Source organism: Saccopteryx leptura, chromosome 1 (assembly GCF_036850995.1).
Source record: "Saccopteryx leptura isolate mSacLep1 chromosome 1, mSacLep1_pri_phased_curated, whole genome shotgun sequence".
Taxonomy (NCBI): domain Eukaryota; kingdom Metazoa; phylum Chordata; class Mammalia; order Chiroptera; family Emballonuridae; genus Saccopteryx; species Saccopteryx leptura.
In genome coordinates this window covers 252,131,201-252,154,105 of record NC_089503.1, presented here as the reverse complement: position 1 = coordinate 252,154,105, position 22,905 = coordinate 252,131,201, and the positions used below count along the sequence as shown (strand labels likewise).

At 50.1% G+C, this 22,905-nt stretch overlaps 1 protein-coding gene across 2 annotated transcripts; it reads left to right on the top strand.

Annotated features, from left to right (window-relative positions):
* Window positions 1-13,020: 13,020 nt before the first annotated feature.
* On the top strand, window positions 13,021-21,587 carry MRPL4 (mitochondrial ribosomal protein L4). 2 transcript variants are annotated; one of them, XM_066346700.1, is made up of 10 exons: window positions 13,021-13,161; window positions 13,245-13,311; window positions 13,398-13,548; window positions 16,848-16,899; window positions 17,859-17,976; window positions 18,078-18,348; window positions 18,906-19,012; window positions 19,130-19,239; window positions 19,319-19,395; window positions 20,722-20,849. In XM_066346700.1, exons 1-9 carry the CDS (start codon window positions 13,105-13,107, stop codon window positions 19,367-19,369), a joined length of 984 nt encoding a protein of 327 aa, XP_066202797.1. In that variant the 5' UTR covers window positions 13,021-13,104; the 3' UTR covers window positions 19,370-19,395; window positions 20,722-20,849. The 2 variants fall into 2 exon arrangements, with proteins under 2 accessions (XP_066202797.1, XP_066202804.1); XM_066346707.1 differs by lacking the exon at window positions 18,078-18,348 and having other exon boundaries at window positions 20,722-21,587.
* Window positions 21,588-22,905: the final 1,318 nt, after the last annotated feature.

Here is a 22,905-nt window from a genome sequence, read left to right as displayed (position 1 = left end):
AGGAAACTCGGATAAGTCAGTGGCTTTGTGAGCACTGAATGTGAGTGGGTTTCGGAGCCCAGTGTGTGTTTTTACTTGCCCGCCGGGTGCAAGCTAGGATTAAAGACTATGGCCCACCAGTTTGTGGCTCCGTTGTTTCTTTACCGACTGTCCGAATCCAATGCGAACCTGCATGGGCCGGGCAGCTGCTGTGATAGTGGCCCTGGCCGTGGCTGCTGGCTTTACAGTTCCCACTGAGAGAAAAAAGACTGTAGAGAGTTGTTGGGCAGATAAAATGTATTATGCTCACTTTGTTCAAGTGGCACTGCCCACGTGGAGGCTGTTGCCCAGGTGATATTAATGTGTGTCTCTGTGGGCAGGCCGAATCCCTGTAGCCTGGGGCTTGGTTTTGGGATTAAGCCTTTCCCACCCATTTTGATGTGGGGTGGTACAATCCAATCATGCCTCAGAGAAGTGACTTTGTATTAGAGACTTCCCTGTTTTGTATATTGGATTAAGGGTTTGGATTTCTACACTATAAAATGGGGACGGAACGAGAGTTTGCTCTCTTGGCTCCTGAGATTATCATTAGAGGAGAGAGCAGAGCAGAGAGCAGAAGAAGGCCAGGAGAAGCAGCCAAGATGGCGGAGTGCTGAGTGAGATGCCAGTTTGTGTAGAGTTTGTATCTGGGATAAGGAAGGAGATGGGGAACTGAGGAGAAGAAGGCTGGTGAGCTAGAAACCTTTGATTCTAGGAAACTCGGATAAGTCAGTGGCTTTGTGAGCACTGAATGTGAGTGGGTTTCGGAGCCCAGTGTGTGTTTTTACTTGCCCGCCGGGTGCAAGCTAGGATTAAAGACTATGGCCCACCAGTTAGTGGCTCCGTTGTTTCTTTACCGACTGTCCGAATCCAATGCGAACCTGCATGGGCCGGGTGGCTCTGATGGTGGCCCTGGCCATGGCCACTGGCCTTACAAGAGTGAAAATAAAGTGTTATAAAGTACCGCACCCCAGATTCTGAAAGGCACTGTACCTCACTTCATCGAGTCCACATAGAGACACCCAGTCCAGATGAATTTTGAAGAGTTTTATTGAGAGAGAAAATTTGTTAAATATGCCGGCCATATATGGCTGACACAGGGCATAGCAGGCCCAAATCGTGCACCCCGAGTATATTTCAGGGGCTGGTTATATACCCTTTGACCACATACAGGTTTGGGGGGCATGGCAGCATGACACAATCATTAACAAGATTATAACATTTGTCTAGGGCAGTGGTCCCCAACCCCCGGGCCGTGGACCGGTACCAGTCCGTGGGCCATTTGGTACTGGTCTGCAGAGAAAGAATAAATAACTTACATTATTTCTGTTTTATTTATATTTAAGTCTGAACGATGTTTTATTTTTAAAAAATGACCAGATTCCCTCTGTTACATGTCTAAGACTCACTCTTGATGCTTGTCTCGGTCACGTGATACATTTATCCGTCCCACCCTAAAAGGCCGGTCCATGAAAATATTTTCTGACATTAAACCGGTCTGTGGCCCAAAAAAGGTTGGGGACCACTGGTCTAGGGGATTTACAAGAAACTTTTAAGGTAATACAATCAAAGTCATTCACAAATCCTTTTAGTATCTATCTCTCCTCTTTTGCCTAGAGGTACACGTTAATCTCAGAATCCAGGAAAGGAAGGAGAGCTAAAATCAGTGTAGGGTGGTACGTTAATTTTGTCTCTTATTGAAAGAGAAAAGGAGTTCTTCAGATAACCTTAATCCTTTCAGAGAACTTAAAACCAAATGACCCTAGTTGTCCTTGTAAGTCAGGAGACTTCTATATTCTTTTTCCTCTATTTTCCAAAGAAAAGACAGGAAAGCCTGACCTTTTCTCCCAGAATATTAATATTAATTTGCAGCTTTTTGGTACTGTTGGGCAGATAAAATGTATTATGCTCACTTTGTTAAAGATGACGCTGCCCACGAGGAGGCCGTCGCCCAGGTGATATTAATGTGTGTTGGGGTGGGCTAAAGGCAGGCAGAATCCTTGTAGCCTGGGGCTTGGTTTTGGGATTAAGCCTTTCCTACCCTTTTTGATGTAGGGCGGTACAATCCAATCATGCCTCAGAGAAGTGACTTTGTATTAGAGACTTCCCTGTTTTGTATATTGGACTAAAGGTTTGGATTTCTACACTATAAAATGGGGGCAGAACGAGAGCTTGCTCGCTTGGTTCCTGAGATTAGCATTAGAGAGCAGAGCAGAGAGAGGCCACGTGGAGGAGGCCAGGAGAAGCAACCAAGATGGTGGAGTGCTGAGTGAGAAGCCAATTTGTGCAGAGTTTGCGCAGGGAGAAGGAAGGAGATGGGGAGCAGAGGTGAATAAAGTCTGGTGAGCTAGAAACCTTTGATTCTAGGAAACTCGGATAAGTCAGTAGCTTTGTGAGCACTGAATGTGAGTGGGTTTTGGAGCCCAGTGTATTTTTTACTTGCCCGCCGGGTGCAAGCTAGAATTAAAGATGGTGGCCCATCAGTTTTTGGCTCCATTGTTTCTTTACCGACTGTCCGAATCCAATGAGAACCTGCATGGGCCAGTGTAAAGCCAGCAGGCACGGCCAGGGCCACCATCACAGCAGCCCTCTGGCCTATGCAGGTTCGCATTGGATTCGGACAGTCGGTAAAGAAACAGCGGAGCCAAAAACTGATGGGCCATAGCCTTTAATCCTACCTTGCACCCGGCGGGCAAGTAAAAACATACACTGGGCTCCAAAACCCAGTCACACTCAGTGCTCACAAAGCCACTGACTTATCCGAGTTTCCTAGAATCAAAGGTTTCTAGCTCACCAGCCTTCTTCTCCTCAGTTCCCCATCTCCTTCCTTATCCCAGATACAAACTCTACACAAACTGGCATCTCACTCAGCACTCCGCCATCTTGGCTGCTTCTCCTGGCCTCCTCCACGTGGCCTCCTTTAGCTGCTGGCTCTACTCTCTCCGCTCTGTCATGCTAACCTCAGGAACCAAGAGCGCAAACTCTCGTTCCGTCCCCATTTTATAGTGTAGAAATCCAAACCCTTAATCCAATATACATAACAGGGAAGTCTCTAATACAAAGTCACTTCTCTGAGGCATGATAGGATTGTACCACCTCACACCAAAAAGGGTGGGACAGGCTTAATCCCAAAACCAAGGCTACAAGGATTCTGCTTGCCCCTAGCCCACCCCAACACACATTAATATCACCTGGGTGACTGCCTCCTCGTGTTATCTTTAACAAAGTGAGCATAATACATTTTATCCGCCCAACAATCCACCCCTATGCTCACTTTACTACCCACAATTTACATCACCAGCATTCCTGTGCAAGGAAATTAGAACATTACACAGATTACAATAGCAAAAATCATACAGTTTCAACAATTACAAAGGTACACTTCACCAGTCTCTGAGCACTTTGCCCAAAGCGCAAAATGTCCTCAGCCTATGGGAAAAGTTTCCCGGGGCAGGGGAGTGCTTCCAGCAAAGCTACCCCCTACCCCCATCAGGGTATTTCACATTGTCCAAAATCCGTAATCCGTAAGTCCATCCAACAAAAGAGCCAATGCCCACTCTGGTCGTAGTCCAGGAAATCAGTCCACGCACATGGGGCGTCAGCCACCCCCCTCATCCCTGCCGTCCTCGCAGGTCTTACACTGTCCCAAAGAGGAGCACGTGGCAATGGAAGTCAGCATTTCCATCTCTGCTCCGGAAAGCATGTCCAGCCCTATGTCCCCAAATTGCAGACCTACCGGGGCCATAGTAGGTGCTCCTTCCAGCTGGGCTCTCATCTTATGGAGACTGCGGATTGCAACTCCAGCCCGATTCTCCTCATCCTCCAAAGAGGAACTGGAAACATCAGCTCCTGCTGCCGGGCTTGAACCTCCGTCCGCTGCCGCCTTCTGCTCCGCAGACCTTGCAGCTCCGGACCCGGCCTCAGCTTCAGCCTCAGCCCCGTACTCAGCCTCAGCCCCGGCCTCCTGCCACTGCTGGCTCTCCGCAACATCCAGGGCAAGCTGCAACTCACGAACCTCTGAATCCTCCTCCAGCGTTTGCTCCATTTCCAGGCGAATCTCGAACACCTGGTTGGCCTCCTCCTCCAGCATTTCCTCCAGCTCCAGGGTCAGCATCGGTTTCTCCTGCGTTTGCTCCATCTCCTTCCACTGCTCGGTTTGCAGGTCCTGGGCAGCCTCTTCCACAGAGCTCTCAGTTTCCTCACGCATGGCTATAAAAGTCAGCCAGCCGACAATCCCCAAAAGGACAGCCATGGGGAACCCTAACACTAGCCAGTCCTCTACTCCACCGTTCAAAGGCTCCTTGCCGATTTGTATAGAATCCTGCCACAGACTACGCCAAATGTAAAGCCAGCAGTCAAGGCCAGGGCCACCATCACAGCAGCCCTCTGGCCTATGCAGGTTCGCATTGGATTCGGACAGTCGGTAAAGAAACAGCGGAGCCAAAAACTGATGGGCCATAGCCTTTAATCCTACCTTGCACCCGGCGGGCAAGTAAAAACATACACTGGGCTCCAAAACCCAGTCACACTCAGTGCTCACAAAGCCACTGACTTATCCGAGTTTCCTAGAATCAAAGTGTTGGGCAGATAAAATGTATTATGCTCACTTTGTTAAAGAGGCCGTTGCCCAGGTGATATTAATGTGTGTTGGGGTGGGCTAAAGGCAGGCAGAATCCTTGTAGCCTGGGGCTTGGTTTTGGGATTAAGCCTTTCCTACCCTTTTTGGTGTAAGGTGGTACAATCCTATCATGCCTCAGAGAAGTGACTTTGTATTAAGAGACTTCCCTGTTATGTATATTGGATTAAGGGTTTGGATTTCTACACTATAAAATGGGAACGGAGCGGGAGTTTGGCTCTTGGTTCCTGAGGTTAGCATGAGAGAGCGGAGAGAGGAGAGCCAGCAGCTAAAGGAGGCCACGTGGAGGAGGCCAGGAGAAGCAGCCAAGATGGCAGAGTACTGAGTGAGATGCCAGTTTGTGTAGAGTTTGTATCTGGGATAAGGAAGGAGATGGGGAACTGAGGAGAATAAGGCTGGTGAGCTAGAAACCTTTGATTCTAGGAAACTCGGATAAGTCAGTGGCTTTGTGAGCACTGAGTGTGACTGGGTTTTGGAGCCCAGTGTGTATTCTTACTTGCCCGCCGGGTGCAAGGTAGGATTAAAGGCTATGGCCCATCAGTTTTTGGCTCCTTTATTTCTTTACCGACTGTCCGAATCCAATGAGAACCTGCATAGGCCAGAAGGCTGCTGTGATAGTGGCCCTGGCCTTGCCTGCTGGCTTTACACAAAGGTTTCTAGCTCACCAGCCTTCTTCTCCTCAGTTCCCCATCTCCTTCCTTATCCCAGATACAAACTCTACACAAACTGGCATCTCACTCAGCACTCCGCCATCTTGGCTGCTTCTCCTGGCCTCCTCCACATGGCCTCCTTTAGCTGCTGGCTCTACTCTCTCCGCTCTGTCATGCTAACCTCAGGAACCAAGAGCGCAAACTCTCATTCCGTCCCCATTTTATAGTGTAGAAATCCAAACCCTTAATCCAATATACATAACAGGGAAGTCTCTAATACAAAGTCACTTCTCTGAGGCATGATAGGATTGTACCACCTCACACCAAAAAGAGTGGGACAGGCTTAATCCCAAAACCAAGGCTACAAGGATTCTGCTTGCCCCTAGCCCACCCCAACACACGTTAATATCACCTGGGCGACTGCCTCCTCGTGTTATCTTTAACAAAGTGAGCATAATACATTTTATCCGCCCAACAGCCAGGCTGCTGTGATAGTGGCCCTGGCCACTGGCTATACAGGTACCTTACAACAGAAGGAAAGAGCCTGACTAGGCAGTGGCGCAGTGGATAGAACGTCGGACTGGGATGCAGAGGACCCAGGTTAGAGTGTTGCAACGCACAATGAAAGGCTAATGATTAATGCTTCTCATCTCTCTCTGTTCCTGTCTGTTTGTCCTTGTCTATCCCTCTCTCTGACTCACTCTCTGTCTCTGTAAAAAATAAATTAATTAATTAATTTTTTTTTTTTAAAGATTTTATTTATTCAATTTTCAGAGAGGAGAGAGAGACAGAGAGAGAGAAGGGGGGAGGAGCAGGAAGCATCAACTCCCATATGTGCCTTGACCAGGCAAGCCCAGGGTATCGAACAGGTGACCTCAGCGTTCCAGGTCGACGCTTTATCCCACTGCGCCACCACAGGCCAGGCAAATTAATTAATTTTTAAAAAAAAGGAGGAAAGAGAACTCTGATTCTCCACACAGCTCAGTAGGGGAGGGTTTGTGTTGGGCAAATAAAATGTATTATGCTCACTTTGTTAAAGTGGAGCTGCGTACGTGGAGGCCGTTGCCCAGGTGATATTAATGTGTTTGTAGCCTGGAGCTCGGTTTTGGGATTAAGCCTTTCCCACCCGTTTTGATATGGGGTGGTACAATCCAATCATGCCTCAGAGAAGTGACTTTGTATTAGAGACTTCCCTGTTTTGTATATTGGATTAAGGGTTTGGATTTCTACACTATAAAATGGGGACGGAGCGGGAGCTTGCTCTCTTGGTTCCTGAGATTATCATTAGAGGAGAGAGCAGAGAGGAGAGCAGAAAGAGGCTGTAAAGCCAGAAGCTACGGCCAGGGCCAGGGCTACCATCACAGCAGCCAGGCCCATGCAGGTTCGCATTGGATTCGGACAGTCGGTAAAGAAACAACGGAGCCACAAACTGGTGGGCCATAGTCTTTTTTTTTTTTTTTTTTTTTTTTTTTTAATTTTATTTGTTCATTTTAGAGAGGAGAGAGAGAGGGAGAGAGAGAGAGAGAAGAGAGAGACAGGGGGAAGGAGCTGGAAGCATCAATTCCCATATGTGCCTTGACCAGGCAAGCCCAGGGTTTCGAACCGGCGACCTCAGCATTTCCAGGTTGACGCTTTATCCACTGCGCTACCACAGGTCAGGCTGGGCCATAGTCTTTAATCCTAGCTTGCACCCGGCGAGCAAGTAAAAACACACACTGCGCTCCGAAACCCACTCACATTCAGTGCTCACAAAGCCACTGACTTATCCAAGTTTCCTAGAATCAAAGGTTTCTAGCTCACCAGCCTTATTCTCCTCAGTTCCCCATCTCCTTCCTTGTCCCAGATACAAACTCTGCAAAAACTGGCATCTCACTCAGCACTCCGCCATCTTGGCTGCTTTTCCTGGCCTCCTCCACGTGGCCTCCTTCCACTGCTGGCTCTACTCTCTCTGCTTTCTCATGCTAACCTCAGGAACCAAGAGCACAAACTCCCGTTCTACCCCCACTTTATACTGTAGATTCAAACCCTTTAATCCAATATACAAAATAGGGAAGTCTCTAATACAGTCACTTCTCTGAGGCATGATTGGATTGTACCACCCCACATCAAGACGGGTGGGAGGGAGAGGCTTAATCCCAAAACCAAGCCCCAGGCTACAATGATCCTGTCTGCCCCCCAACACACATTAATATCACCTGGGCGACGGCATCTTTAACAAAGTGAGCATAATACATTTTATCCGCCCAACAGAGGCCATGTGGCCAGGGGAAGCAGCCAAGATGGCGGAGTGCTGAGTGAGAGGCCAGTTTGTGCAGTTTGACGCTGGAGAAGGAAGGAGATGGGGAACAGAGGTGAATAAGTGGTGAGCTAGAAACCTTTGATTCTAGGAAACTCGGATAAGTCAGTGGCTTTGTGAGCACTGAATGTGAGTGGGTTTTGGAGCCCAGTGTGTATGTTTTACTTGCCCGCCGGGTGCAAGCTAGAATTAAAGATGAAAGCCCATCAGTTCTTGGCTCCATTGTTTCTTTACCGACTATCTGAATCCAATGCGAACCTGCATGGACCAGGCGGCTGCTGTGATGGCGGTCCTGGCCCTGGCTTATGGCTTTACAGTTTGTATGTGTCACATTTACTAATTAGGAGACCAAACTCCAGAAGAGCTAACCACTTGCCTAGAAACACACAACCAATTAGAAGCAGGCTTGGATTTGAACTATGTCTACGTGACTCCAGTACCATTGGGTAAATAATCATTTATTGGGTACTCTATGCATCTGTAACTTTATGAATATAGAGACCTTGCCTGACCAGGCAGTGGCACAGTGGATAGAGCGTCGGACTGGGATGAGGAGGACCCAGGTTCGAGACCCCGAGGTTGCCAGCTTAGGCGCGGGTTCATCTGGTTTGAGCAAAAGCTCTCCAGCTTGGACCCAAGATCTCTGGCTCAAGCAAGGGGTTACTCGGTCTGCTGAAGGCCCACGGTCAAGGCACAGGAGAAAGCAATCAATGAACATCTAAGGTGTCGCAATGCTCAACAAAAAACTAATGATTGATGCTTCTCATCTCTTCGTTCCTGTCTGTCCCTCTCTGACTCTCTGTCTCTGTAAAAAAATAAAATAAAAAAATAGAGAACTTTAAAACTCAGGAGAAAAAGGGAAGGCGTTCTCTGTTTCTGGTAATGCTCCTGCAACAGAGCAATGGTTAAAGGAATTCATTTAATGAGCTCCTACTGTGTTTCAGGCACTAGGCTGGGTGCTGGGCAAAGAAAAGGGGAGAGCAAAATTTCTGCCTGGGGAAGTTTACACTCTAATGAAGGAAACAGACAAAAAGCATTTAACCTGGCCTGTGATGGTGCTAGGGGATAGAGCGTTAACCCAGAACAACTAAAGTGAAGCAACTATAAATTGATACTTTTTTTTTTTTTACAAAGAGTCAGAGGGATAGACAGGGACAGACAGACAGGAACGAAGAGATGAGAAGCATCAATCATTAGTTTTTTGTTGCACATGCGACACCTTAGTTGTTCATTGATTGCTTTCTCATATGTGCCTTGACTGCGGGCCTTCAGCAGACCGAGTAACCCCTTGCTTGAGCCAGGGACCTTGAGTCCAAGCTGGTGAGCTTTGCTCAAACCAGATGACCCTGCGCTCAAGACCTCGGGGTCTCTAACCTGGGTCCTCGGCATCCCAGTCCGATGCTCTGTCCACTGTGCCACCGCCTGGTCAGGCTAAATTGATACTTCTTGTTCCTACCTCTCTTTTTGGCCCTGGCCGGTTGGCTCAGCGGTAGAGCGTCGGCCTGGCGTGCGGGGGACCCGGGTTCGATTCCCGGCCAGGGCACATAGGAGAAGCGCCCATTTGCTTCTCTACCCACCCCCTCCTTCCTCTCTGTCTCTCTCTTCCCCTCCAGCAGCCAAGGCTCCATTGGAGCAAAGATGGCCCAGGTGCTGGGGATGGCTCCTTGGCCTCTGCCCCAGGCGCTGGAGTGGCTCTGGTCGCAGCGGAACGACGCCCTGGAGGGGCAGAGCATCGCCCCCTGGTGGGCAGAGCATCGCCCCTGGTGGGCGTGCCGGGTGGATCCCTGTCGGGCGCATGCGGGAGTCTGTCTGACTGTCTCTCCCCGTTTCCAGCTTCAGAAAAATACAAAAATTAAATAAATAAATAAAAAGAAAATAAAAAAGAAAATAAAATAATTAAAATTTCAATTATAAAAAAAGAAAAATATACAAATAAATAAATAAATAAATAGGGTGGTCAATACAGACTTCTTGCTGGAAGGTGACCTTTGAGCAAAGAATCAAAGGAAGTGAAGGATTGACCCAGTGGAACTCTAGGAAAAGTATTCTAGGCACAAGAAACAGTGTGGAATTTTTTAGGGATATTCTTGAAAAGACCTTAGTTGGGTTCAATATAAATGAATGAGTCAATGAACAAAGCATGTGGCTATCAGGAAGGTCCAGCACCTTCCCCCCACTTTTGGCATTTGTAACTTCTGTTCCCTCAGCCTAGAACACATTTTATTTTTCTGAACAAACTGTTGATGGACCCTCAATCCTTAGCTCTCAGGTTACAGCTTAAGAGAGGTCAACTCTGAGACCTCGTCCTCACTCATGAGGAGTTCTTTCCTTGGGTTCCCATAGCCCTGAAGACCTTCCCCCATTCTTATTCCTCAGCCTTCTTCACTGGACTGTGAGTATTCAAGGATATCTACTGGATTTAGCCCAGCGGTACATAGTAGGTGCCTAATAAGTCCTTAAGCAAGTAGCCCTGGCTGGGTAGCTCAGTTGGTTAGAGCATCATCCCAATATGCCAAGGTTGTGGGCAGGGCATATACAGGAATCAACTAAGGAGAGCATAAATAAATGGAACAACAAATTGATCATTCTCTTTCTCTCTGAAATCAGTAAATCGAAAAAAATTAATTTTTTTTTTTTTCATTTTTCCGAAGCTGGAAATGGGGAGGCACAGACAGACTCCCGCATGCACCCGACCGGGATCCACCCGGCTCGCCCACCAGGGGGCGATGCTTTGCCCCTCTGGGGCGTCGCTCTGTTGCGTCCAGAGCCATTCTAGCACCTGAGGCAGAGGCCACAGAGCCATCCCCAGCGCCCGGGCCATCTTTGCTCCAATGGAGCCTCGCTGTGGGAGGGGAAGAGAGAGACAGAGAGGAAGGAGAGGGGGAGGGGTGGAGAAGCAAATGAGCGCCTCTCCTGTGTGCCCTGACCGGAAATCGAACCCGGGACTCCTGCACGCCAGGCCGACGCTCTACCGCTGAGCCAACCGGCCAGGGGAAAAAAAAAATAATTTTTAAGCAACTAAGTGCCATTCCTTCATTCACTGCATAAAATCTAAACTCAGACTTGTAAATCTGTCTGTAAAATCATAATCTGGTTCTGAGAAGAGACACACAGCTGTATGTGGTGGAGGCTTCTGGGAGGGGAAATGATTGGTAGACAGGGGACAGAGGTTGAAGAAGACAGACTTTTCACTCTAGTTATCCTCGTAGTTTTTTTTTTTTTAAGATTATTATTATTTATTTTTATTTATTTATTTTTTTTTACAGAGACAGAGAGAGAGAGTCAGTGAGAGGGATAGACAGGGACAGACAGGCAGGAACGGAGAGATGAGAAGCATCAATCATTAGTTTTTCGTTGCGCATTGCGACACTTTAGTTGTTCGTTGAATGCTTTCTCATATGTGCCTTGACTGTGGGGCTACAGCAGACTGAGTAACCCTTTGCTCGAGCCAGTGTCCTTGGGTCCAAGCCGGTGAGCTTTTGCTCTAACCAGATGAGTCTGCGCTCAAGTTGGCGACCTCGGGGTCACGAACCCAGGTCCTCCGCATCCCAGTCTGATGCTCTATCCACTTCGCCACCACCTGGTCAGGCTAAAAGATCTTTTTAAACTGCAAAGAACGTGGAGTTTTTTAAAAAAGATTTTGTTATTATTATTATTATATATTAATTTTAGAGAGCAGAGAAGAGAGAGAGAAAGTCAGGGTTGGGAGGAGCAGGAAGCATCAACTTATAGTTTCTTCTCATGTGTGCCTTGACTGGGCAAGCCAAGGGTTTTGAACCAGCGACTTCAGTATTCCAGGTCGATTTATCCACTGCACCACCACAGGTCAGGCTGAATGTGGACTTTTAAACACACATTCACAGTTACCTTGCAGGGATAGCATGCACTATGAAATACATTTTAAGTTTTCATTAATACTTCATATAAATATCCATATGTTATATATCAGTTGCAAACCCCCGCCCCCCATCTTTGGTATATCATTCAGATCCTCCAGGGTCCACCCCAATCCCCACCTTGGCACTTACCTTGCTTTAATGACAAAATTCACTTTTAATAATAATAGTAATAATAATGCTATAATTATAATAATAGTAATAATAATAGTAATAATAATAGTAATAATAATAAAATAATAATAATAAATAATAAATAATAATAAATAATAAATAATAATAAAATAAAATAAAAGTAATAATAATAGTAATAATAATAGTAATAATAATAAAAATTTAATAATAATATTAAATTTTTCACCTTGTGCCAAGTATGGCACACTTCACCTCCATTATTTCATTGAAATCCCATAACTGACCCATTTTCCAGATAGGAAAACTGAGAATGGCTTCAAGGCCGCGTTCTCGGCCCCTGAGCTGAGTCCAGACCATCTTGACCTCCACATGATCAAGCCTGACCAGGCAGGGAAGGCTGCTATGGGCTCGTGGCGCCCCTTAGAGGTCGTATGGAGAACGTAGCAAAGAACCTAAAAATGACTATTTGGATTTCTGTTGAGTGGGGTGGGCAACGAGAGAGGTAATACAAGATCTGTGGATTCCTCACTTTGCTCTTTGCTCGGAGAGCCTTGCATGTCTCAGAAGGACAAGACCCAAAAAAAAAAAAAAAAAAAAAAAAAGAAGGGCAAGACCCTGGCCTAGGGCGTGGAGGAAACACAGACCTATGGAAATTGAGTGGACACAGTCCTGCCCTGTGGGATCTAAGACGATAGGCAAGGTCCCGCAGGCTCAATCCTTCGGGATTTCTATAGGAGATAAGGCCCCTCAAGTACCTAAACCAACAAGAGAAAGCCAAATCCGAGAATCCAGAAAGCTAAATGAGGGTGGGGCGTAGAGGGCGTGGCTTACACCAAAAGCATAACAGTTATTGGTCATATTCCCTTAGGTGTCCTCCCCAGAACCGCCCAACCATGGGCGGGTCACTTTTCCAGACTTAACGCTCATTGGCTAAGCGAGTACCGGCTCTTTGGGGGCGGGACACAACAGAGGAAGGCCGTGCGGTGATTCTTTTATTTATTTATTTATTTATTTAATTTTTTTTTTAAAATTCATTTTAGAGAGGAGAGGGAGAGACAGAGAGAGGAGAGACAGAAAGGAGAAGGGGGGAGGAACTGGAAGCATCAACTCCCATATGTGCCTTGACCAGGCAAGCCCAGGGTTTTGAACCGGCGACCTCAGCACTTCCAGGTCAACGCTTTATCCCACTGCGCCACCACAGGTCAGGTCCATGCGGTGATTCTTGCTGTGTGGTCTCGTTCCCAGATGTCACAGAGGGTCCTTTATGCCAGGAGTGGAAATTGGAGTCTGGAGGTTAATCCTGGGGCCGTGGTGAGGGCAGGCCAGGCTTGGGCCCGCGGTCCTCACTCTTGCATGCTCTGCTTTGCGGTGCCGAATCCGAGCGGAGCAGGAGGAGTCGCGGGCATGACGTAATCGCAAGGCGCCGGTGTGCAGAGGGAGTCTCGACCTCTCGGCGTGCGGAGGTGCGCTGCAATGCTGCTGCTAGTCAGGGCCCGGGCGCCGGTCTGGTTTTCGCCCACGCGGTACCTGGTGAGGCTGGGGACTGTGGGCAGGGTCGGAGAACAGAGGTTGGAGGATTCAGGGTTTGTTTCTCACTCGCCCACCGCTTACAGGGCCTGACCGCGCTAACGGAAAAGGCAGTACAGCCGCTGGAGAAGCCAGAACCGATAAAGAGTGCGGGTGAGATAGCCGGGGTCACCCTAGGAGGAGCGGCGCCTGGGAGCTCTAACTCTTGTTTCTGACCCCTGACTTCCCAATTGCTTCAGATCCCCAGGCACCTGTGCTGCGCAAGTGCGAGCTCCAGGTACCCGCGCACCGGCGCCCGGTGCAGGCCTGGGTGGAGTCCCTGCGGGGCTACGAGCAGGAACGCGTAGGTCTGGCCGAACTACACCCCGACATTTTCTCCGTGGCACCCAGGTGAACAGAGCTGGAATGGTGAACTGGGTGGCAAAGGGGCGATGAGTGCGGGTTTAGGAATCAGGTGACCTGGGCTTGAGCCTCAGTTTCTCCACCTGTCAAAAGGGGATGATGGTTTTCCCTGCTGCAGAGTGGTGAGGTTGAGGGCTGAGAGGCAACATCCTCTAGGCCGGTTAAGGATGCAGAGCTCTGAAGCCTGCAGAGGTTAATGATGCACAACCTCTCAAATCTTGCCATCCCATATTGTGCTTTAGTGTATACCTGTCAAAACATCAAGAGGTTGCTGTGATGATTGAATGAGTTAACTCTGGCACATAGTAAGTTCTATAGGAATGTTGATTATCATTGCTGTCATTAGTTTTCGCAAAAAAACAATCACTAACAATGTCTAAATCTTTACTGTGTGCCTGCCACAGCCTGTTTGCCTTTGGTTAACTGGATGTCATAGGAACCCTAGGGAGGGGTTCTGTTATCGTTATTTTGTTGATAAGGAAACTGAGCACAGACTGGTTAAAAAATTTGCCCAGGGTCACACAGCTTGTAACCTTTTTTTTTTTAAGATTTTATTTATTCATTATAGAGAGGGGAGAGAGAGAGAGAGAGACGGGGGGAGGAGCAAAAAGCACCAACTCCCATATGTGCCTTGACCAGGCAAGCCCAGGGTTTTGAACCAGCAACCTCAGCGTTTCCAAGTTGACGCTTTATCCACTGCGCCACCACAGGTCAGGCACAGCTTGAAACCTTTAGAGGCAGTATCTCAACCTTATGTGGGCCATCACTCAGGGCTGGGTTATTGCTTTCCCAGGTGTATGATGCCTCCTCTCATGTGCATGGTGTCTGGCACATAAGTGGTATTAAGTTGTTACTCTTGCCTGACCAGGCGGTGGCACAGTGGATAGAGCGTTGGACTGGGACGTGGAAGACCCAGGTTCGAAACCCCGAGGTCACCAGTTTGAGCGCAGGCTCTTCTGGTTTGAACAAGACTCACCAGCTTGAACCGAAGGTTGCTGGCTTGAGCAAGGGGTTACTCGGTCTGCTGTAGCCCCCTGGTCAAGGCACATATGAGAAAGCAATCAGCCTGACCAGGTGGTGGCCCAGTGGATAGAGCGTTGGACTGGGATGTGGAAGACCCAAGTTTGAGACCCCGAGGTCGCCAGCTTGAGCTCGGGCTTATCTGGTCTGAGCAAAAAGCTCACCAGCTTGAACCCAAGGTCACTGGCTCCAGCAGGGGGCTACTCGGTCTGCTGAAGGCCGGCAGTAAAGGCACACATGAGAAAGCAATCAATGAACAACTAAGGTGTTGCTACGTGCAATGAAAAACTAATGATTGATGCTTCTCATCTCTCTTCATTCCTGTCTGTCTGTCCCTGTCTATCCCTCTCTCTGACTCACTCTCTGTCTCTGTTAAAAAAAAAAAAAAAAAAAGCCAGATAGTAAATATTTTTTGCTTTCCAGACTATAATGTCTCCATGGCAACTATTCACCTCTACCAATGTAGTGCAAAAGCAGCCATAGGTGATATATAAACAAATGAGCAGGGTTGTATTCCAGTAAAACATAGTTACAGAGAGGCCCTGGCTGGTTGGCTCAGCGGTAGAGCATCGGCCTGGCGTGCGGGGGACCCGGGTTCGATTCCCGGCCAGGGCACATAGGAGAGGCGCCCATTTGCTTCTCCACCCCCTCCCCCTCCTTCCTCTCTGTCTCTCTCTTCCCCTCCCGCAGCCAAGGCTCCATTGGAGCAAAGATGGCCCGGGCACTGGGGATGGCTCCTTGGCCTCTGCCCCAGGCGCTAGAGTGGCTCTGGTCGCGGCAGAGCGACGCCCCGGAGGGGCAGAGCATCGCCCCCTGGTGGGCAGAGCGTCGCCCCTGGTGGGCGCGCCGGTTGGATCCCTGTCGGGCGCATGCGTGAGTCTGTCTGACTGTGTCTCCCTGTTTCCAGCTTCAGAAAAAAAAACCAAAAACATAATTACAGAGAGGCAGCAGGCCAGATTTGGCCTATTAGCCATAGATTTCCAACCTCTAGCCAACTACAACCCAGGCACCATGTTCAATGTAGTCACATAATGTGTAATTTAAATTCTGGCAGCCACATTTTTTTTTTTTCTGAAGTTGGAAACAGGGAGACACAGTCAGACAGATTCCCTCATGCGCCCGACTGGGATCCATCCGGCATGCCCACCAGGGGGTGATGCTCTACCTATCTGGGGCTTCGCTCTGTTGCAACCAGAGCCATTCTAGCGCCTGAGGCAGAGACCATGGAGCCATCCTCAGCACCCGGGCCAACTTTGCTCCAATGGAGCCTTGGCTGTGGGAGGGGAAGAGAGAGACAAAGAGGAAGGAGAGGGGGAGGGGTGGAGAAGCAGATGGGCGCTTCTCCTGTGTGCCCTGTCCTGGAATCGAACCTGGGACTCCTGCACGCCAGGCCGACGCTTTACTACTGAGCCAACCGGCCAGGGCCCACTTTTTTTTTTTAAGCAAGAGAGACAGAGAGAGGGTTAGATAGGGACAGACAGGAAGGGAAAGAGATACGAAGCATCAATTTTTCCTTGTGGCACCTTAGTTGTTCATTGATTGCTTTCTCATATGTGCCTTGATGGGGTGGGGATAGGGGTTCCAGCCGAGCTAGTTGTGACCCCTTGCTCAAGCCAGTGTCCATGGGGTCATGTCTATGATCCCATGCTCAAGCTGGTGACCTCAGGGTTTCAAACCTGGGTCCTCTGCCCCTGACCAGTGCTCTATCTACTTACTGTGCCACCACCTGGTCAGGCTGATAGCCACATTTTTTAAAACAATAGGAAGAAACAAATTAAATTGATTTCAATAATGTATTTTATTTAATTTGTGGCACTGGCACATTTTAGGAGTTTAGTAGCCACACATGTGGCCAGTGTCTACCATATGGGACAGTGCATGGCTAAAGAGTCAAACCAGTTCATAAAGAAGGTGGCATTAAGTAAGCTATAATTACAGGAAAGGAGCAAGGTGAGAATAAGAAAGGTACAGCTTTCTCTTTTGCAAGGGTCCTTGTCTGGGAGATATTTGGGCTGAGATGCAGCTAGCCAGGGGAAGAGCATTTCTGGCAGAGGGAACAAGTGCAAAGGCCTGGAGGCCAGATTTCATTTCACAGAATGGAATGGAGGGGGAGTGACGGTGGCATGACATGGGGTCAAAGAAAGGCAGGCGCAGATCTCATAGACCCTGGAGGTGGGAGGGAGGAGCCTGGGTTTTCATCTAGTGGAGTGGGGGCCGTGAGAGGGATTTAAGTGAAGGCATACCTCTCAAGTCTCCTTTCTCTACAGGCTGGATATCCTGCACCAGGTCGCCATCTGGCAGAAGAACTTCAAGAGAATTGTGAGTGTCCTGAGTGGGGCGAGGTGGGCATAGGAAGCCCCTTAGTGTGTTTTCTCTGGACTGCTGGGGTCGGGCCCATTTTCTCTCTCCTGAACCATTCACTGATGGGTTGGTCATTTGTCAGGCATTTTCTAAATACCCACTATACGCTGGGCATATGTGCTAGTGGATGAGACAGGAGAGGTCCCTGCCTTCGTGAAGACGGTCTAGTTGGAGAGGTGAACATGAATCTAGTGGTACACTTGTAAATGTATAATTAGTAAAGCCCCACAGAAAGTGGCATTAACCTCAGGTGTGCACTCAGTAACTAGGTGAAGGGGATAGCAGGGCTGGGATGGAAGTAGAGGGAGTAGCACATGCAAAGGGACAAAAAAACAGCCCTGTGTGGCCTAGAGGTCAGCAAGAGAAACGGTGAAGGCCTTAGATTTTATGCCAAGGTCACTGAAGTAGCCATTTTCAATCAGGATCTCTGCCTTCCATCTCCCCACTCAGAAGTGCAGCGAGTTCTCCCCTGGCCACACCCTCCCTGGCTCCTCGTTGCCCTAGGAATGAAGTTGTCATCCTGGCATTGGAAGTTTGTCATGATTCCCCACCCTGCACCTCTCCTGATTCTCTCTAGCCATGTCTTATCCCAAGTTCCACCTTCCTTTCAGTTGCAGCCAAATTGAAATTGTTCAAAAATCACTGATCAGCTACTGTGTGCCAGGCAGCAGATCCCCTGCCTTTCTGAGTCTGATATCCTGGAGTGGAGGAGTGAACTCTTGATGTCTTTATCCTTCCCTCCCTCTGAAAGTGATCTGATTGTCCTGATGGAACCCCAATCTCTGTGCTTCCTCTGTGGTTTCCCAACGGCAGGCCCATTCTGCCCAGGTCACTGTTATATTCCTGGGGATGGCACCTTTTGGCTATGATGACGTTTGCTTCATGAACCTGACCCCATCCTCACTTTGTGCCCACAGAGCTATGCCAAGACCAAGACTAGAGCTGAGGTGCGAGGTGGTGGCCGGAAGCCCTGGCCACAGAAAGGCAGTGGGCGTGCAAGGCATGGCAGCATCCGCTCCCCGATTTGGCGAGGAGGTAAGTGCACAAGGCTGGGAGGAGACTCTGGGCTAACTTGGGCCTGGGTGTTTTTTGCCACATCTGGAGTGATGTCAGTCCCATTCCCTCCACCTCATCAGCCTGCCTGGAGCTGGGACAACAGGACTTAGACCCACACCCCTCCCTGCCCACATGCAGGGAGAGATCTGACAATTGTCCACTTTTCGCCATCCCTCCTGCTGCCGCCAGCTCTGGCCTTGGCCTCTCATCAGACTATGACAACAGTCTGCTTTGGCCCAGCCTTCCATCTCACCTCTTATGGCCCATGCTTGAAACAGCAACCAGAGGGATCTTCCTAAACCTTCCAGCTCCTGCAGCCTTTGCATGGAGATCCTTTCCTTGGCATTCCAGGTACTGGTGGCTGCAGACTGGTCTCCTCCACATGTCCTCTTCACACCCTTTCTGCCCAGATAGCACTAACTCAGAGTCATGTGCCATTTGCCTGGCCAACTGCTTATCCTTCTGTTGTGTTTAGGATATACCTCCTCCAGGAAGCCTTCCCTGACCTTCCCTCCCCCACACAGATCCTGGGCTACCCTGTCAACCTTTATTTCCTCTGTGGTCAAGCCTCTGTATGAATATGAATGGTGTGAGGCAGGGATCCTTCCATCTTGTTCCCTGTGGCACTCTCAGGGCCCAGAAGAGGGCAGGTGCACAGGTGGACAGTCCTTACCTAGAGTTTGATGACTGAAGAAACAGAGGCCCAGGGAGGTGAAGTCGACTGTCTTAGGTGATGCCCAATCAAGCCTCCCCTCTCCATCCCTACCAGAGGCCCTGCCCTCTTTGCTGGAATTGAGCCTGGTTGGCAGCACCTCCCCACCCCTACTCTTGCACCAGCCACTGGGACTAATTTTTTTACCTCCAAGTCCAGCTGGGGCCCTCATCTATTTACACACCTCTGCCTGCAGGAGGCATTGCCCATGGCCCCCGGGGCCCCACAAGCTACTACTACATGCTGCCCATGAAAGTGCGGGTGCAGGGCCTCAAGGTGGCGCTGACCGTCAAGCTGGCCCAGGTACAGGCCCAATCCTATTGGGAGCCACTAGGGTCCTGGGGCGTGTGGGCTGTGAGGTCTGGGGAGCAAGGAAGGCTGGGGTGGTGGCTCAGACCATCTGTTCTTTCCTCCCACCAGGACAACCTGCACATCGTGGACTCTCTGGAGCTGCCAACTGCAGACCCCCAGTACCTGACAGAGCTGGCCCACTACCGCTGCTGGGGGGACTCCGTGCTCCTGGTGGACTTGTGAGGGTGCAGGGCAGAGTGGGGGTGGGGGTGCTAAGCTACATCCTCTGCAGAGCTCACCTCCTGACCTCCATTTCAGAGACTACAAGGACATGCCTCAGAACATCGTGACAGCCACACTTGGGCTTAAGACTTTCAACCTGATTCCGGTGGTAGGTGAGTAAAGGGCACTGATCCACCCCAGGTCCCCAGGGAGTGCAAAAGTAAGTTCAAATCCTGTCTCTACCTGTCAATCACTGAGTGATCTTGGAGAGTGACCACCCTCCCCAACTCTCAACTAGCCCAAACAAAGAGTCCGATAGGGATAGACAGACAGGAAGGGAGAGAGATGAGAAGCATCAACTCATAGTTGTAGCACTTTAGTTGTTCATTGCCTTCTCATACGTGGCTTGACCGGGGTGGGGGTGGGGGAGCTCCAGCCGAGCCAGTGACCCCTTGCTCAAGGCAACGACCTCAGGGTTTCGAACCTGGGTCCTCAGCGTCTCAAGCAGATGCTCTATCCACTGCACCACTGCCTGGTCAGGCAGAATGATCTTGTTCTTAAATGCTGTGATATCACATCTATCCAAGCTTGAGTCACAGTGCCGGGTGTGGAGTGAATGCAAAGGCTCACTGGCTGTCCCCACCTGGCTCCTCACTTAGAGAAGCAGAGAGTCAGGATCAGGTCTGTCTTGAGCACATCATACTCAGCCCATACTGCTGATCCCCAAAGCTCCACCCCAGTCTCCAGATTGCATGTCCTGCTGCCTCCTGGACAGGTACAGAAGGGGGTCTGATAGGCATCTCAGCATCTCTTTCCTTCCAGTGGCTTAGGCCCCACACCATGCCATCACCCTCCACTCTAGTCAGTCAGCTCACCCAGTCGATTCCGTCTCTAAATAATCCAATCACCTCTTACCACCCTGGGCCAGCCCTCTGCCTGGATCAGCACAGCCCCCTCTTCCTTTATCCCTACAGTCTGTCCCCCTGCCCCAGCTGCCAGAGGACGCCTTGGAGCAACTGAGTCCATGCACATCCTTCTGGTGCCCACAGCTCTCCATGGCTCCCACCACACTCAGGGAAAAGCCCAAGAGGCCCCCAGTACTCACCAGATCCTGATTGACCTGCCTTGTTCCTTCCCTGCCCTCCCCACCTCCCTCTCTCCTCTTTGCCTACTAACTGCAGCCACACTTTCAGTACATTGTTTCTATTCATCTGCTCTGTTTATGGTCTATACCCATCCACTGGAATGTGAGGTGTTACTCATGGCCAAGCAAGGGGCAGACGACCTGGGAGGCTGTCCGTCAGAAGCTGGTGGGTTGAAGCTAGTCCCTTGTCCAAGGTTCCCCAGTGGTGAGCTGCTGAGCCAGGGTTTGACCCCGGCCGCAGGGCTCTCAAACCCCACGCCAGACCATGGGTCTCTAAGGGGGGTGCTCCTGTGAGGAGAGAAAGGGGTCCAGATGTGGAGTACATCCCACCCTGACTACACCCCCTGCCCCCCAGGCTTGAACGTGCACAGCATGCTGAAGCACCAAACACTGGTCCTGACCCTGCAGACTGTTGCCTTCCTGGAGGAGAAGCTGCTCTGGCACGACACACGCTACACACCCCTCTACCCTTTCCGCCTGCCCTACTGCGACTTGCCCTGAGCTCCCGTCCTGCGCCCCAGTGCCCTTCAGCTGCCTTCCTTCCTGCACCATTCTCATGCCAGTGCCTGCTCTGAGCAAGGCCGAGCACCCCTGGCTGGTTTGGGGTCTTACACCCACCCTGCAAGAGCAGCACTGCCCGGACTCCCTCATCCCAGTAGGAAGCTGAGGCCATGAGTGGCTGGGCAGGCCAGGCAGGCATCATGACCGGAAAGGGTCAACTCGAGAGAAAGCCTGATCAAGTTCCTCCGCTATTCTCTTTTCTGTTTTTGAGATAAACTTTATTTTTTAATTACAGAGGAGAAACAACAGTTCGTTGCCATGTTGTGAATCATTCCATCTGACAAGTTGGCTCTTTCTCTGGTGGGGGGCACCACCGGTGCCTCTCTCTTCAAGGGGCAACCTCAGTACTATTTATAGAAATGACCTTGAATCAGCTTCCGTAGGGTGAATTGGCCTCCAGGAACTCAGAGGAGTAGAAGCAGTGCCCTTCGCTAGGAAACTGCTCCTGGCCCCTTCTGGCTCCCAGGCACTGTGATTGTGTACTTGCTTTCCTAACAGGGCCTGTAGTACCATTTGTTACAGTCCCTCAGTCCAATGTGCGGGCTTGATTCCACAAGTAGGTGCCATATGCAGACCTGAGTGTTCATCACAGTGATTTCCCCTGAGCGCAGAATCAATCAATGTGGTCAATAAACGAGAAAATAAACATGTTTTTTTGGGGTTTTTTGTATTTTTCTGAAGCTGGAAACGGGGAGAGACAGTCAGACAGACTCCTGCATGCGCCCGACCAGGATCCACCTGGCACGCCCACCAGGGGGCGATGCTCTGCCCACCAGGGGGCAATGTCTGCCCCTCCGGGGCATTGCTCTGCCACGACCAGAGCCACTCTAGCGCCTGAGGCAGAGGCCAAGGAGCCATCCCCAGCGCCCGGGCCATCTTTGCTCCAATGGAGCCTTGGCTGCGGGAGGGGAAGAGAGAGAGAGGAAGGAGGGGGTGGGTGGAGAAGCACATGGGCGCTTCTCTTATGTGCCCTGGCCGGGAATCGAACCTGGGTCCCCTGCACGCCAGGCCGACGCTCTACCGCTGAGCCAACCGGCCAGGGCTAAACATGTTTTGTTTTGTTTTTTGTATTTTTCTGAAGCTGGAAATGGGGAGAGACAGTCAGACAGACTCCCGCATGCACCCGCCCGGGATCCACCCGGCACGCCCACCAGGGGGCAATGCTCTGCCCCTCCAGGGCGTCGCTCTGCCGCGACCAGAGCCACTCTAGCACCTGGGGCAGAGGCCAAGGAGCCATCCCCAGCGCCCGGGTCATCTTTGCTCCAATGGAGCCTTGGCTGCTGGAGGGGAAGAGAGAGACAGAGAGGAAGGAGGGGGGGGGGTGGAGAAGCAAATGGGTGCTTCTCCTGTGTGCCCTGGCCGGGAATCGAACCCGGGTCCCCCGCACGCCAGGCCGACGCTCTACCGCTGAGCCAACCGGCCAGGGCTAAACATGTTTTTTTAAAGCACCAAACTGGTACCATAATTCTTGAGTTTGCTGATACTGTTTTTTCCCCCCAAGTTAATTTTTTTTCAAGTTAATTTTTTAATAGCCATAATACAGACTATAAAATAATGTGGCCAATTTCTTTAACAACTAGAGCTGTCATCTGCATATGCAGGCCCAGCCAGGCCAGACAGCCACAGTAGCCACCCATCGGCTGGGCTGTCCTTCACCGAAAACCTCTGGAATGCCTCTTGGGAGTGACCTCAGAGCTTGAACTACCTTCTTTGAAAGCCCTCAATGGACATAAACTGATGGTTAAAGCACCAGATTTAACTAAGTAAAAAGGTTATTTGGCCTGATCTGTGGTGGAACAGTGGATAAAGTGTCAACCTGGAAACGCTGAGGTTGCCGGTTCAAAACCCTGGGCTTGCCTGGTCAAGGCACATATGGGAGTTGATGCTTTCCGCTCCTCCCCCCTTCTCTCTCTCTCTCTCTCTCTCTCTCTCTCTCTCTCTCTCTCTCCCCTCTCTATAATGAATAAATAAAATCTTT

Bases quoted from the DNA above. Each gene is read 5' to 3' on its own strand.
- MRPL4 (XM_066346700.1), top strand. From the start codon at position 13,105: ATGCTGCTGCTAGTCAGGGCCCGGGCGCCGGTCTGGTTTTCGCCCACG. The intron at 17,977-18,077 runs GTAAGTGCACAA...CCACCTCATCAG, and splicing joins CTCCCCGATTTGGCGAGGAG to CCTGCCTGGAGCTGGGACAA. The intron at 19,013-19,129 runs GTACAGGCCCAA...TCCTCCCACCAG, and splicing joins TGACCGTCAAGCTGGCCCAG to GACAACCTGCACATCGTGGA.